Source organism: Bubalus kerabau, chromosome 13 (genome assembly GCF_029407905.1).
Source record: "Bubalus kerabau isolate K-KA32 ecotype Philippines breed swamp buffalo chromosome 13, PCC_UOA_SB_1v2, whole genome shotgun sequence".
Classification (NCBI taxonomy): domain Eukaryota; kingdom Metazoa; phylum Chordata; class Mammalia; order Artiodactyla; family Bovidae; genus Bubalus; species Bubalus kerabau.
In genome coordinates, this window is record NC_073636.1 from 65719789 (window position 1) to 65734831 (window position 15043).

The window sequence follows — 15043 nt, forward strand, 5'->3', positions numbered from 1 at the left end:
AATATCTCCACTTCTTCATTGACACTAATAATTATTTGTCTCTTTAATTGTCCCAGTGGACATAAGTGGTATCTTGTGTGGCTTTGGCTTATCTTTCCCTGATGGCTAATGATCACAGGTATAATTTTAAATTTTCAATAGCCACATTATAAGAAATAAAAATAGAGGGGTGAAATTAATTTTAATAATACATTTTATTGAATGTAGTATATCTAAAATATTATCATTTTAGCATGTAATCAACATAAAAATGACTGAGATACTCTGCATCCTTTTTTTGGTATTAAGTCTTTGAAATCTGGTATGTATTTTATACTCAGAGCACATCTCTAATTCAGATTAATCACACTTCAGGTACTCAGTAGCCACATGTGGGTCATGGCCACTGCATGGAGTAGTGCAGGTCTAGGGGATGAAAATGTGGAATGGTGAAGGAGGCAGATGGAAGGGCCTGGGAAAGGGCGCAGAGGTGGGACAGAGCTCAGGGTGTTTAGGGACTGAAGGAGTGGCAGGAGGCAGGACTGGAGGGGCAGGGGGTCAGGAGGCGCTGGTGTGGGAACCCCAACACCTGTTCCTTACCTTCAGTGATGAAGATCTGTGCCAGAGGTTCCTCAAGGAGAACAACTGGAATATCTTCCGGAAGGACCTGGTGCGGCTACTGGTAGAGCCTCGCTGGCGTCCCCCATTCACTCCAATCCAGCCCAAGAAGAAAGGGACCTACAACCCCAGAATTGTGATGCTGGATATGTATAGCTTAGACAAGAAGACTAAACGTCGTCATCCCATTTTTATGGCACCCCAGAAATACCTGCCCCCATTGAGGATTGTCCAAACCATTATACCACCCCGGTACAAAATCCAAGAGCTCCTGCCTCAGTATAAGAATGCAGGGGTCCTCATGTAGAATCAATAAAAGATGTTGGGTCAACCACCATGTTTTCTGAATAACCGCCATGGGAATTGTGGGGCTTATAGTGAGGGGACCTGGGGGTGACCTGGGGGTCTGGAGAGGTATTAGGGGGTACTGTCTCCCCTGGCACTTGTAGGGCTGAGTAGGGGATAGTCAGGAGTCTGGGGGTGTGGGGGTTAATCACTGGGGTGGCCTCAGGGTGAGAGGGTCTTATGACATAGATGGGAGGCACAGAGGAAAGACAGGGTTGTGAACTCAAAGGTCTTGCAAGGCCAGACAGGTTGTCTGAAGGAGTGTAGGGGACTTCCCTGGTGGTGCTTCCACTGCAGGGGGCCTGGGTTTGATCCCAGGTCAGGGAGCTAAGATCCATAGAACATTCGTTCTATGGCAGCCATCTTGCTGAAGCATTTGACTGGAGTCTTGTGACTTGGGCTAAGACCCACGTCCGAGGTCAGGGGCAGCGGCCGAGAGGAGCTACCCAACGCCCAAGGTCAGGGGCGGCAGCCGAGAGGAGCAACCCCACATCCAAGGAGTGGCGGCTGTGCGGGCGCAGGAGGGCCGAGAGGAGATACTGCATGTTCAAGGTCAGGAGGGGCGACCTCATCCAAGGTAAGGAGCAGCGGCTGCGCTTTGCTGGAGCAGCCGTGAAGAGATACCCCATGTCCAAGGTAAGAGAAACCCAAGTAAGACGGTAGGTGTTGCGAGAGGGCATCAGAGGGCAGACACACTGAAACCATAATCACAGAAAACTAGCCAATCTGATCACATGGACCACAGCCTTGTCTAACTCAATGAAACTAAGCCATGCCATGTGGGGCCACCCAAGACGGGTGGATCATGGCAGAGAGGTCTGACAGAATGAGGTCCACTGGAGAAGGAAATGGCAAACCACTTCAGTATTCTTGCCTTGAGAACCTCATGAACAGCATGAAAAGGCAAAATGATAGGATACTGAAAGAGGAACTCCCCAGGTCAGTAGGTGCCCAATATGCTCCTGGAGATCAGTGGAGAAATAACTCCAGAAAGGATGAAGGGATGGAGCCAAAGCAAAAACAATACCCAGTTGTGGATATGACCAGTGATAGAAGCAAGGTCCGATGCTGTAAAGAGCAATATTGCATAGGAACCTGGAATGTTAAGTCCATGAATCAAGGAAAATTGGAAGTGGTCAAACAGGAGATGGCACGAGTGAACATTCTAGGAATCAGCGAACTAAGATGCACTGGAATGGGTGAATTTAACTCAGATGACCATTATATCTACTACTGTGGGCAGGAATCCCTTAGAAGAAATGGAGTAGCCATCATGGTCAACAAGAGTCTGAAATGCAGTACTTGGATGCAATCTCAAAAATGACAGAATGATCTCTGTTTGTTTCCAAGGCAAACCATTCAATATCACAGTGATCCAAGCCTGTGTCCCAACCAGTAATGCTGAAGAAGCTGAAGTTGAACGGTTCTATGAAGACCTACAAGACCTTTTAGAACTAACACCCAAAAAAGATGTCCTTTTTGTTATAGGGGACTGGAATGCAAAAGATCCTAGGTCTGCTACTTAATGTCTGTTGAGGATTAAAAGAAGTGGTACAAGTATGGCAAGGTAGAGGATTTTATTCACCAAGACCCCTGGAGCCAACAGGGAAGTTGAGATGGTAGGCTACGCGATGCAGCTAAGATTAGAGAGAGATGCATAGCAGCAGGCCTGGGGCGGCCCTGGGGAGTGGCGGGGCCTGGCGCGCACGTTCCCCGTGCCGGTGGAGCAGCCGCTCGGTAGCTCCAGCCAGTTGATGCCATGGCAAGAAATAATGTGGGTGCAATACCGCCGAGCTTTAGATTTTTTTCAGGAAAACCCAGAAACCCAATGTTTTAGGTGATTCCTGTTGTTGTTCAGTCTTTGGATAAGACGCCATGGACTGCAGCACACCAGGCTCCTCTGTCCTCCACTGTCTCCCGGAGTTTGCTCAAACTCATGTCCATTGAGTTGGTGATGCTATCTAACCATCTCATCCTCTGCCGCTCGCTCCCCTTCTACTGGTTTTCAAATGTGAGCAGTAAATTCAAATTATTCTTGAAATACTGTGTTAGGCAAACAAAACACATACGTAGGCTGTGTTGGGCCCACATGCTGCCAGTCTGCCAATAGCTTGTTGAGCGGCTCTGTCTGACTGACAGGGTGTTCCTGGAGCCTGGAGTGAGGTGTAACCGTGGGGGCAGATACAAGGAGCCCGAGACAGATGGGCAGCGTGACAGGAGCTGACATCCTGGGTGAAGGATGAAGAGTCAGCAGCCTGAGAGGGAGGACACAGACCAGAGGCAAGGAGATGCTCAGTGGGACTCACGGAGGGTTCCTTGGTCCCTCTGGCAGGTCCTGGAAGCTGCCAGTCACTGGTCTGGGCTGGCTTTACTTGTTGGTAGTGCTGGGCCTAGAACTCAGGGTTCCTGTCTCCCTCCAGCCTTGGTACCACAGAGCCAGAACCTAGTCATCTCTCTCTCTCGGGAAACCCCATGGTTTAGCTTTGAGAGCCCCGAGGGGCCTGGAAGAGGCCATGGCAGCACAAGAGCCTAGCCTGGGAGAAGGCAGAAGCCCCCCGCACCCAGTACCCACCCAGTCACCTATACCACCCCTGCAAGGAGCAGACTCTGAGGAACACCCAGACACTGTACTCTGGAGAGCCTGTGTCTGCTTGTCTCATGGGATCCCGGTAAGTGCCTTGAGTCCATCACCTGCAGCCCAGGTTCCCCAGTGGCAAAATGAGCATGTTGGACAAGATGGATGGTTTTCACCAGTGAGCAAGAGGTGAGTGGAGTTTGAAGAGCGTACTCGACATTATAATTTTGCGTGTTGAATTTAAAAGAAAACTGTTTTCATGTTACACAGCAAAGAAGGAGGAGTAGGTGGACTTCCCTGGTGGTCCAGTGGCTAAAACTCCGCGCTCCCAATGCAGGGGCCCTGGGTTGCATCCCTGACCAGGGAACTAGATCCCACATGCCGCAACTAAAAATCCCACGTGCCACAACCGAGACCTGCCACAGTGTTGCCCTAATGGTCCGGGATCGGGCGACAAGAATGAAGACAGAACATGAAATCTCGTGCAATGGGTTGGGGGACCTGCAGCCTCTATTGGACTGAGGTGCAGAGTCCACTCTGAGTCCAGCTTTTATTCCTAATTGCAGACTACAAAACTTTCTTTGATCTGTCTTTCCCAAGACACTACATTGACACAGTCCACATCTCCTTGTTTTTACCCCAGGCCATTCCCTTCTGGGATAGTCTCAGGAACAATCAGCAAGCGCGTAGGCAGTGTTCATACCTACCTCCGACCCCGTGTTCCAGAGTCCATGCTTTCATGATCCCAGTCATACTCCCTTCTGGGTCTGGCCTTGGGGTTTGTAACAGGGCTGTTATTCTAAGAAAAACATGAAAAAAATCATCAATACGGTTTCTTAATATATGCTGCTTTTCTAGGTGCTATTCCTGTGAAATTTCTCAAGGCTGTGAAAGTACATTATTAGGAATTCCCAGCACATCTTCCCCTTCTTGTTTTTGCAGGAGTAGATACGCTGTCTGAGCAACTTTTTTCTTTATCAGTTCTCAGATGGTTTCTCTCATGCATCTGAGGACTAGACACAAAAGAGTTAAAAATATACATCCTGATATTATAGTACCAAGTAATACTCCTCCTAAAGTTTTAATCCACATCATGGGGTTAAGTTTATGTAAGCTTTCCTTGATTTCTTGAAATCAGTTTCTGGGAATAATTTTAAGTGGACATTCTGCATATTAGAAATAGTGGCCTGTAATTGGGAAATATTTAAGGATAGATTATTACAAATGTGTCCTCTCAAATGTTTAGATAATTGACCCCAAGTATATGCACGTTGATTATACTTATGAGGTGTGACACAAAATGAAGAGATATTTCAATCACACTTAAGGTGAACCTGTAATTTTAAATTTTGCACTTTGTCCCCTAGTAGGAGAACTGAATTTTCTAAATCAATCAATTGGTCATTCATTCCTTGGTCTGTGTGGGTCTGACTTCCCCAGGCAGAGCTTGCATTTGGCGCTGCTCTTGTACAAAGGTAGCCGTTGGTGCAGTGTAATGCGGAGCCACCCTGCTGCTGCTGCGGTTGTGGCGATGGCCATAATTCCCGCAAGAGCTGCTATAAGGAGTCCAGTAAAGCTTTTGGAACGTTGCAGTACTTCCTTTATAACCTTTCAAAGAGCATGTGTTTCAGGGGAGCCTTCCCAAGGTCTGGTTTGATTTACTGGAAGCCATATTTGCAATCTTCTTCTTAATGTAACAAATGAGTGATTAAAATTATAAAGTGAAGAATTTAAGCAAGTATATAATTTGAAATCCTGGCAAGAAAGTTTTTGTACACTTTCATTGGTAGAAATTGTTCCTTTCAAGAGCACATAAGGATCTCTCACACAGCCTGAATGTAAAAGTCCAGTTTATACCGGTATTAAATGTCAATGAATAATTAGTTTTATCAGACTAATATCCATCCCAAATTTGGAATTTTTTAAGACTTAAAGTCAATCTCCAAATCTCTGTTTGCCCTCTTTCTTGATCCAGTTGTGGGAAGGGTGGTGACATGCCACTACCATGCCATATAATTGGATGATCTGAATGAGTGGTGGTATTAGGATGGTCAAAGACTTTATGCACCTGCCAACGCAGCCTGTTGTGAGGATTGCAGGAGTGATTTGATGAGACCAGTTAGAGACTTCGTACCCTTTAGAGGACCAGTCCCATACAATTCCATAGGAACCATTAATCAGAATTACTCCCTAAGTCCCGCGGCAATTATCCTACTGAATACAATCTTGTTTTTCAGAACAGCTTGCGATATTCACATAAAGGTCTGTCTGATTTGGTGTCATTATTGGGTTCTGAGTTGTTATAAGCGAAACTCAGGCCAGAGAGAAAATATAGTTGAACCTTAATATAGTTATGATTTAAAGAATTAGTGAACCGCCAGGCTTGCTTAGATAATTTAAGGCATCCTGTCTCTGGTCCTACACAAATTGGCCAGGATTCATACCCATAAGTAACACTGAAGGGAGTCACTTTCTCTTTTTAAACAAGAGGAAGGCATATATCTTCAGGTCCTGGTATCCAGGAAGAATCATTAACATAAACAGGAATCATATAATCCCCCCAGTCAATGAGTTTTAGTAATGTGGGGTTAGGTATATGTGCCCAATAAGTATAGTTCTTTGCTTCTGCCAAAACCAGGGGTATACTCACTGCGATGGTTATCAGGGCAAACATAACCATGATGAGGGGGTCTGGAGTCACTGGTTGTTTCTGCTCAGTTTTACTCTACGAGCTGGAATCCATACAGGTGCTAGACCTCCTCCTGGGGAGATGCAAGCAAACCCTCTTTCCCATGTAATTAACTTTCCCGGTGACCAAGCATTTGTTAGTGGATCTTGCCACCAAATCACTGTCTTAGTTGTATTTGTGGATGTAGCCTGAAAATGTCGCTCAGCTACAGTTGCCATAGTTTGTGTAGAAATATTCAAAAATTGAGAGTAAATAAAGCTTTATTCAATATTGTTTATTGTCCAATGGCATTTCTCCCTTTTTGTTTTTGTATTATATGTTTAAGTGATTGATTATCCCTCTCCCTTATGGCCTATCTTTGTGGGTTACATGGAATGTCAGTAGCATGTTTTATAGATCAAATTTTAAAAAATTGTTGGAATGTTCTACTGTTATAAGCAGGGCTGTTTCCAGTTTTTATAGTTTTTGGTAGTTTTATAACAGCAAAAGAAGCATATAAATGTCTTTGTATATGTTTTGTAGTCTCATTGTAGTCTCACTGGAGTGAGCAGTGGCCCATATAAATTGACAGAATGTATCGTCATATGTACATAAATCAGTCAGTTCAGTTGCTCAGTCATGTCTGACTCTTTGCGACCCCATGAATCGCAGCATGCCAGGTCTCCCTGTCCATCACCAACTCCCAGAGTCTGCCCAAACCCATGTCTATCGAGTTGGCGATGCCATCCAGCCATCTCATCCTCTGTTGTCCCCTTCTCCTCCTGCCCCCAATCTTTCCCAGAATTAGGGTCTTTTCCAATGAGTCAACTCTTCGTTCGCATGAGGTGGCCAACGTATTGGAGTTTCAGCTTCAACATCAGTCCTTCCAATGAACACCCAGGACTGATCTCCTTTAAGAGTTTATCAGAGGAAGATATATGAGTTACATCCATTATAACTGTGGACTTTAAATGGAACTGTATACCATCATTGTATCAGTCACACATTTTATAATGTAAGGGACATTTCTTGAAACAGGCAATAAAGAAAGCAATATAGTTAGCAGTAATAGTAAAATCATAAGAACTTAAGTCAAGAACTTTTATTAGGTATAGCCCAGTGACATCTTTAAGTCATCTGACTTAGTTTGTTAAATGAGTATAGCTTGTTGTTAATTTCCTGGTTCTGGATCCTAGAGCCTCTGATCTTTATTTAAAGACTGGTTACTGAGATAAGTTTTAGAAACAAACTTAAAGAGTGTCTTGTCAATGAAGGACCTTTTAAATTTAACTTAACGAGGCCTCTTAGCAATGTACCATCAGTTCAGTTCAGTTCAGTCACTCATTCGTGTCCAAATCTTTGCTGCCCCATGAGCTGCAGCACGCCAGGCCTCCCTGTCTATCACCAACTGCTGGAGTCCACCCAAACCCATGTCCATTGAGTCAGTGATGCCATCCAACCATCTCATTCTCTGTTATCCCCTTCTCCTCCTGCTCTCAATCTTTCCCAGCATCAGGGTCTTTTCCAATGAGTCAGCTCTTCGCATCAGATGGCCAAAGTATTGGAGTTTCAGCTTTAACATCAGTCCTTCCAATGAACACACCCAGGACTGATCTCCTTTAGAATGGACCGGTTGGATCTCCTTGCAGTCCAAGGGACTCTCAATAGTCTTCTCCAACACCACAGTTCAAAAGCATCAATTCTTCGGTGCTCAGCTTTCTTTATAGTCCAACTCTCACATCCATACATAACCACTGGAAAAACCATAGCCTTGACTAGATGGACCTTTGTTGACAAAGTAATGTCTCTGCTTTTTAATATGCTGTCTAGGTTGGTCATAACTTTCCTTCCAAGGAGTAAGCGTCTTTTAATTTCATGGCTGCAGTCACCATCTGCAGTGATTTTGGAGCTCAGAAAAATAAAATCAGCCACTGTCTCCACTGTTTCCCCATCTATTTGCCATCAAGTGATGGGACCAGATGCCATCATCTTCGTTTTCTGAATGTTGAGCTTTAAGCCAACTTTTTCACTCTCCTCTTTCACTTTCATCAAGAGGCTCTTTAGTTCTTCCTCACTTTCTGCCATAGGGGTGGTGTCATCTGTATATCTGAGGTTATTGATATTTCTCCCGGCAATCTTGATTCCAGCTTGTGCTTCCTCCAGCCTAGAGTTTCTCATGATGTACTCTGCATAGAAGTTAAATAAGCAGGGTGACAATATACAGCCTTGACGTACTCCTTTTCCTATCTGGAACCAATCTGTTGTTCCATGTCCAGTTCTAAGGAATTATCTAAGAAGTGAGTCTTAGTAAATATAGATTTTAATTAACAAAACTAGAACTTAAGATTCAGTGAAACATTAGATGTCATAGGCCTGACATCAGTTGGGTGGATATTTCTTATAGAGCTCCCCAGTATACTCTTGAGATTTTTGTATATGTCTGGAGACTTTTTTTTTTTTACCTTGATGAGGCTGTTCAGAACCCAAATGTTTCTAATTTCTGGAGCGATGAGGCAGAGAGAAAAGAAAAATGTTTTAATTTTATCCACAGGTGTAAATCACTAAATTGTGTTAAACCATCAGTGACTTGAGGAGAAGAGCTTTTTTTATATCTGAAAACAAAGATTAGAAGCCAGTAATATGTCAGAAAAAAAGTCATGAAAATTGTGGTCATATTTAGCAGTCTGTTCAATCTCATGTAACCAGTCCCTTTGTTTTGTAGTCCTTGCCTGACGACCGAGGATGTCAGTAAAAATGATAGTCTCCAAGAAGTTTGTGAAGTTTTTTGTCAATGTCTGTACGACCTGTCCAGCAAAGTGGGTGTCCCAATTGCTGGAGATCGTATAAAATGTATTTTAACCAATTTTTTCATTGTGAGATATTAACCCTATAGCCAGAAAGGCTTTTATCTTATCAAATAAAAGTGAGGTTTTCCAGGGAGCCTTGAAAAGCCAAGCGGCCATCTTGGACTTCCCATAGCCCTGACTGTTTGGTTTATAGCCATTATTGACCCATTTTAAATTTCCTGATGAGGGGTTAATTTTGTAGAAGCAGTATGAGCTTTGTCGATGTGTGTCATAGTCTCCATATATCATTGTGAAATAGCACTCATTCACTCTATCAAAGTAACAAAAGATTTTAAAAGCAAGTATGAATCACCTAAAGACAAAGAAATTTATATAGTCTGTTATCAAAAGCCATATTCCAAGAAGACTTTGTTTTTTTTTTTTAAGCAGGAAGAGAAAATCAAACTCCAGATTGGTACCAGCTTATATTCATTGTGAAACAAGTTATTCACTTAGTCAAAGTAACAGTAAAAGATTTCAAAGGCAGTTGAGTGTCTTAAGAAACTTGTATCATGCACAAAACTCTCTTCCACTTGCCACAATCCTTTTTTACATTTCTGTATTCATCACTCTATTTGCCCATTCAGAAAACAGCCATATGTATGTTCAGATGTATTTCCTTTTTCCTTAATAGAATGTAATTCCATTCTGTATACCTTTTTATTAAAAACACACATCTTACTTTTCTTTAGCAACCATGAATGAACTCTTGTATATTAGCATTTTATAGATTGGTGAACATAAGTACCAGTTTTAATTTTTAAAAAGTATTTGCTTTTTTTTTTTAATAGAGAACATCTCAGGATGGCACCAAACATATTTATTAATAGTCCAAAATCTCTTTAGTTTTTCTGTAAGAGGAAGTTAGTGTTTAGTAACTAATGTTTTAAAATCTTATTTTGTTTGGAAATAACCTAGCTATTTAATAAACTTTTATCATTTAGTCTAGTACAACCCTAGAAATTTAATTTACCCCAACCCTCAGAGATTATTAGGTAGATATTTCTAAAATATAATTATTTTTAATAGAGTTTATCTAAACGTTTTCATCTCATTTATATATATTTGTATATATAGTTACTTTTTTTGTTGACAAATTTAGTTTACCTTAAACCTAGGCACAGTAAAAGTATTACGCAATGTTGATGACTTAAGGCATGTCTTAATTAGATTAGCAAACAAACAGTAATGTTAGATATTTAATACTGAATATTTTTCAGTTCATGTGAACCTGAATTTCAATAGAGCTTATTTATAAATTAACCTCATATTATCCAAAAACAAAGACACACACTGAGACACAGATAAATTTAGACAGACAGACAGAGATTTCATAGTTTTCCACTTGAAATTTAAAATATCTTTTTGCCCCCCCCCCCCTTTTTTTTCTTGGTCTGAGTTCTACCAATTTATTTATGGCTGGAGACCCAGATAGAGTGGGCTGTGTATCCCAAGAACATGATAAGGGTTAACTTCAGGTTTTTTCCCAGGCCTGTTTTTGTTTCCCAGGCAGAATTGGAGCTCCAGAAAAGCATTTTAACAAGTCAACTTTTTACTAATTGCATGTGCAAGAAGAACCGGTTTTGCAATTTCAAAAAAGATTTTATTTTAACCAGTTTTCTCCAGAGTCTAAAGAATATCATGGCCATTCAGTGTCAAAAATGCCATCTCTCTTTTTTATAGTCATGTATATCATCCATAAAATGAATGATACACGCATGAGGGAATTGCTGTCATGCTGGGTTTAAAGCTTCGGCTACAAAATTTTGACAAATAGTGGGACTGTTAAGCATACCTTGAGGTAATGCAGTCCATTGAAATCTTTTATGTGGCTCCTTTAAATTAATGCAAGGAACTGAAAAGGCAAATCTAGGTTGATCATCAGGGTGTAAAGGAATAGTAAAACAACAACTTTGAGGTCAATAACAAATGCCAATTTCTTGGAATCATACTAGGATTAGGTAGACTAGGTCGTAAAGCACCCATTGGAACAAAAACAGCATTAACAGCTCTCAAATCATAAGCATTTTCCATTTAACAGATTTCTTTTGTATAATGAACACTGGAGAATCCCAAGGGCTAAAAGACTCAATAATATGTCCCTTACTAAGTTGTTCATTAATTAATGTAAAGCCTCCAGTTTTCCTTGTTTTAGAGGCCACTGCTCTGTCCACACAGGTTGATCAGTTTTCCAATTAAGAGGTATAGGTGTGGGTGGAGGAAGATTAATACGAGCAGTGGCCCCTAGTGAAAATGGGGGGATTTGAAATCTTGAGCAGTCAAAGGGTAAATTCTTCCTTGTTGATTTTTGCCCAGGCCCAATCTTCATATATAACCTTGATTGAACATAATTTGATGACTGGCCTCGCTATATTGATTTTGAGGTTTTTCAAAAGAGTCGTCATCACTTTCATCACAAGAATCAGAAGTCTGCAAAGGCTCCAGTACTGACTTAATTAATGCTCATGTGCTCCAAATAGAAACAGGGAGCGGAGTTCCTTTTGTATGTTCTTTTTTTAACTTGGCTCCAACCTTTTCCCAGACTTTTAAATCTAAGGTCCCTATTGATGGGAACCAGCAGCAATATTTAGCTGCTGCTTGTAAAATTTCTAATAATCACCCTTCACTAATAGAAGCTCCTCCCGCTTTTAAGAGCTGTCCCAATAAATATATGGGTGATAGTGTTCTGCACTCTTAACATTTCCCATTTTAACCCTGATTAAATGCCTGAGGACTTATCAGCGGGAATTTTCAAAGGGGGCCCTCTCAACCATCCCAGGTTCTGCTACACTGTATTTTCACTTTCGCTCCTAGTGGTCTTTCGCTTCAGCCCCACATTGGGTGCCAGTTGTTGCCCTAATGGTCCGGGAGCGAGCGATGAGAATGAAGACGGATCGTGAAATCTGGTGCAATGGGTCAGGGGACCTGCAGCTTCTACTGGACTGAGGTGCAGAGTCCACTCTGAGTCCAGCTTTTATTCCTAATTGCAGACTACAAAACTTTCTTTGATCTGTCTTTCCCAAGACACTACATTGACATAGTCCACATCTCCTTGTTTTTACCCCAGGCCATTCCCTTCTGGGATAGTCTCAGGAACAATCAGCAAGTGGGTAGGCAGTGTTCATACCCAACACCGACCCCATGTTCCAGGGTCCATGCTTTCATGATCCCAGTCATACTCCCTTTTGGGTGTGGCCTTGGGGTTTGTAACAAGGCTATTATTCTAAGAAAGACATGAAAAATAATCATCAACGTGATTTCTTAATATATGCTGTTTTTCTAGGTGCTATCCTTGTGAAATTTCTCAAGGCTGTGAAAGTACATTATTAGGAATTCCCACTAAACCAGAGCCAAATAAATAAGTCATTATTTTTAAAAAATGAATTAAAGGAGAAGGGAATTTATCTCTTGGAAGAGGATGTGGTTAAAAAAGAGGAGAGAAGCAGTGCGCTTCACATCTCAACTTTTCGGATGATTCCAGGGGGTTGAGGGGTCTGGGACGTCTGTGGCAGTGTGGAAGGGCTGCCTGTGACCTACAAGGACAGGGTGGCTTAAGTTAAGTTGGGGCTTCAGACTATATTTAGACATCTCTTCTCAGTACTCTTGCCTAGAGAATCCCATGGACGCAGGAGCCTGGTGGGCTGCAGTCCGTGGGGTCGCTAAGTGTCGGACACAACTGAGCGACTTCACTTTCACTTTCACACATAGGGCTGTGGCTCCAAGATGAAGACATAGACATTATGTTCATTCATTTGAAATATACTTATTAAGTACTTGCTCAGTAGCAGATCCAAAGGAGGATAAAGAGGCAGTCTGCATTTTCTCTTATTCTGTAGGCCAGAGGTTGGCAAACTCTATAAAAGGACAAATAATAAACATTTTAGGTTTTGCAGGCCTTACGGTCTTTGTTGTAACTTCTCAACTCTGTATAGTGAAGGCAGCCTTTGTGTTCCAATAAAGCTTTATTTACAAAAGCAGGTGGCAGGCTCAGTCCAGTTCAGTCGCTTAGTCCTGTCTGACTCTTTGCGACCCCAAGAATTGCAGCACACCAGACCTCCCTGTCCATCACCAACTCCCGGAGTTCACTCAAACTCATGTCCATCAAGTCGGTGATGCCATCCAGCCATCTCATCCTCTGTCGTCCCCTTCTCCTCCTGCCCCCAATCCCTCCCAGCATCAGAGTCTTTTCCAATGAGTCAACTCTTCGCATGAGGTGGCCAAAGTACCAGAGTTTCAACTTTAGCATCATTCCTTCCAAAGAACACCCAGGACTGATCTCCTTTAGGATGGACTGGTTGGATCTCCTTGCAGTCCAAGAGATTCTCAAGAGTCTTCTCCAACACCACAGTTCAAAAGCATCAATTCTTCGGCGCTCAGCCTTCTTCACAGTCCAACTCTCACATCCATACATGACCACTGGAAAAACCGTAGCCTTGACTAGCCGGACCTTTGTTGACAAAGTAATGTCTCTGCTTTTGAATATGCTATCTAGGTTGGTCATAACTTTCCTTCCAAGGAGTAAGCATCTTTTAATTTCATGGCTGCAATCACCATCTGCAGTGATTTTGGAGCCCAGAAAAATAAAGTCTGATGCTGTTTACCCATCTATTTCCCATGAAGTGATGGGACCACAGGCCATGATCTTAGTTTTCTGAATGCTGAGCTTTAAGCCAACTTTTTCACTCTCCTCTTTCACCTTCATCAAGAGGCTCTTTAGTTCCTCTTCACTTTCTGCCATAAGGGTGGTGTCATCTGCATATCTGAGGTTATTGATATTTCTCCCGGCAATCTTGATTCCAGCTTGTGCTTCTTCCAGCCCAGCGTTTCTCATGATGTACTCTGCATATAAGTTAATAAGCAGGGTGACAATATATAGCCTTGACGTACTCCTTTTCCTATTTGGAACCAGTCTGTTGTTCCATGGCCAGTACTAACTGTTGCTTCCTGACCTGTATATATGTTTCTCAAGAGGCAGGTCAGGTGGTCTGGGATTCCCATCTCTTTCAGAATTTTCCACAGTTTATTGTGATCCACACAGTCAAAGGCTTTGGCATAGTCAATAAAGCAGAAATAGATGTTTTTCTGGAACTCTCTTGCTTTTTCTATGATCTAGTGGATGTTGGCAATTTGATCTCTGGTTCCTCTGCCTTTTCTAAAACCAGCTTGAACATCTGGAAGTTCACGGTTCACGTATTGCTGAAGCCTGGCTTGGAGAATTTTGAGCATTACTTTACTAGCGTGTGAGATGAGTGCAATTGTGCGGTAGTTTGAGCATTCTTTGGCATTGCCTTTCTTTGGGATTGGAATGAAAACTGACCTTTTCCAGTCCTGTGGCCACTGCTGAGTTTTCCAAGTTTGCTGGCATGTTGAGTGCAGCACTTTCACAGCATCATCTTTCAGGATTTGAAATAGCTCAACTGGAATTCCATCACCTCCACTAGCTTTGTTCATAATGATGCTTTCTAAGGCCCACTTGACTTCACATTCCAGGATGTCTGGCTCTAGGTCAGTGATCACACCATCGTGATTATCTGGGTCATGAAGATCTTTTTTGTACAGTTCTTCTGTGTATTCTTGCCATCTCTTCTTAATATCTTCTTTTTCTGTTAGGTCCATACCAATTCTGTCCTTTATCGAGCCCATCTTTGCATGAAATGTTCCCTTGGTATCTCTAATTTTCTTGAAGAGATGTGTAGTTTTTCCCATTCTGTTGTTTTCCTCTATTTCTTTGCACTGATTGCTGAGGAAGGCTTTCCTCAGGCTGGATTTGGCCTATGTGCCATTGTCGGCTGCCACCTCTCTGAGCAACAGGGAGCCCTTGAATGGTTTTTAAAAAATGTATTTATTTGGCTGAGCTTGGTCTTAGCTGCAGCATCCAGGATCTTCAGTCTTTGAGCAGCATGTTGGATCTTTAGTTGCAGCATGTGGGATCTAGTTCCCTGACCAGGGATTGAACCTGGGCCCCCTGCATTGGGAGCTCAGAGTCTTAGCAACTGAACCACCAGGGAAGTC

At 42.5% G+C, this 15043-nt stretch overlaps 1 protein-coding gene across 2 annotated transcripts in view; it reads left to right on the forward strand.

Moving 5' to 3' along the window:
* Nucleotides 1-931, forward strand: part of CNBD2 (cyclic nucleotide binding domain containing 2) — a 49958-nt gene extending 49027 nt beyond the window's left edge. For both annotated transcript variants that reach the window (XM_055544930.1, XM_055544931.1), the window contains exon 12: nucleotides 586-931. In XM_055544930.1, coding sequence (XP_055400905.1) covers nucleotides 586-904 — 319 coding nt within the window. In that variant the 3' untranslated portion in view covers nucleotides 905-931. The remainder of the gene's footprint in view (nucleotides 1-585) is intronic.
* Nucleotides 932-15043: the final 14112 nt, after the last annotated feature.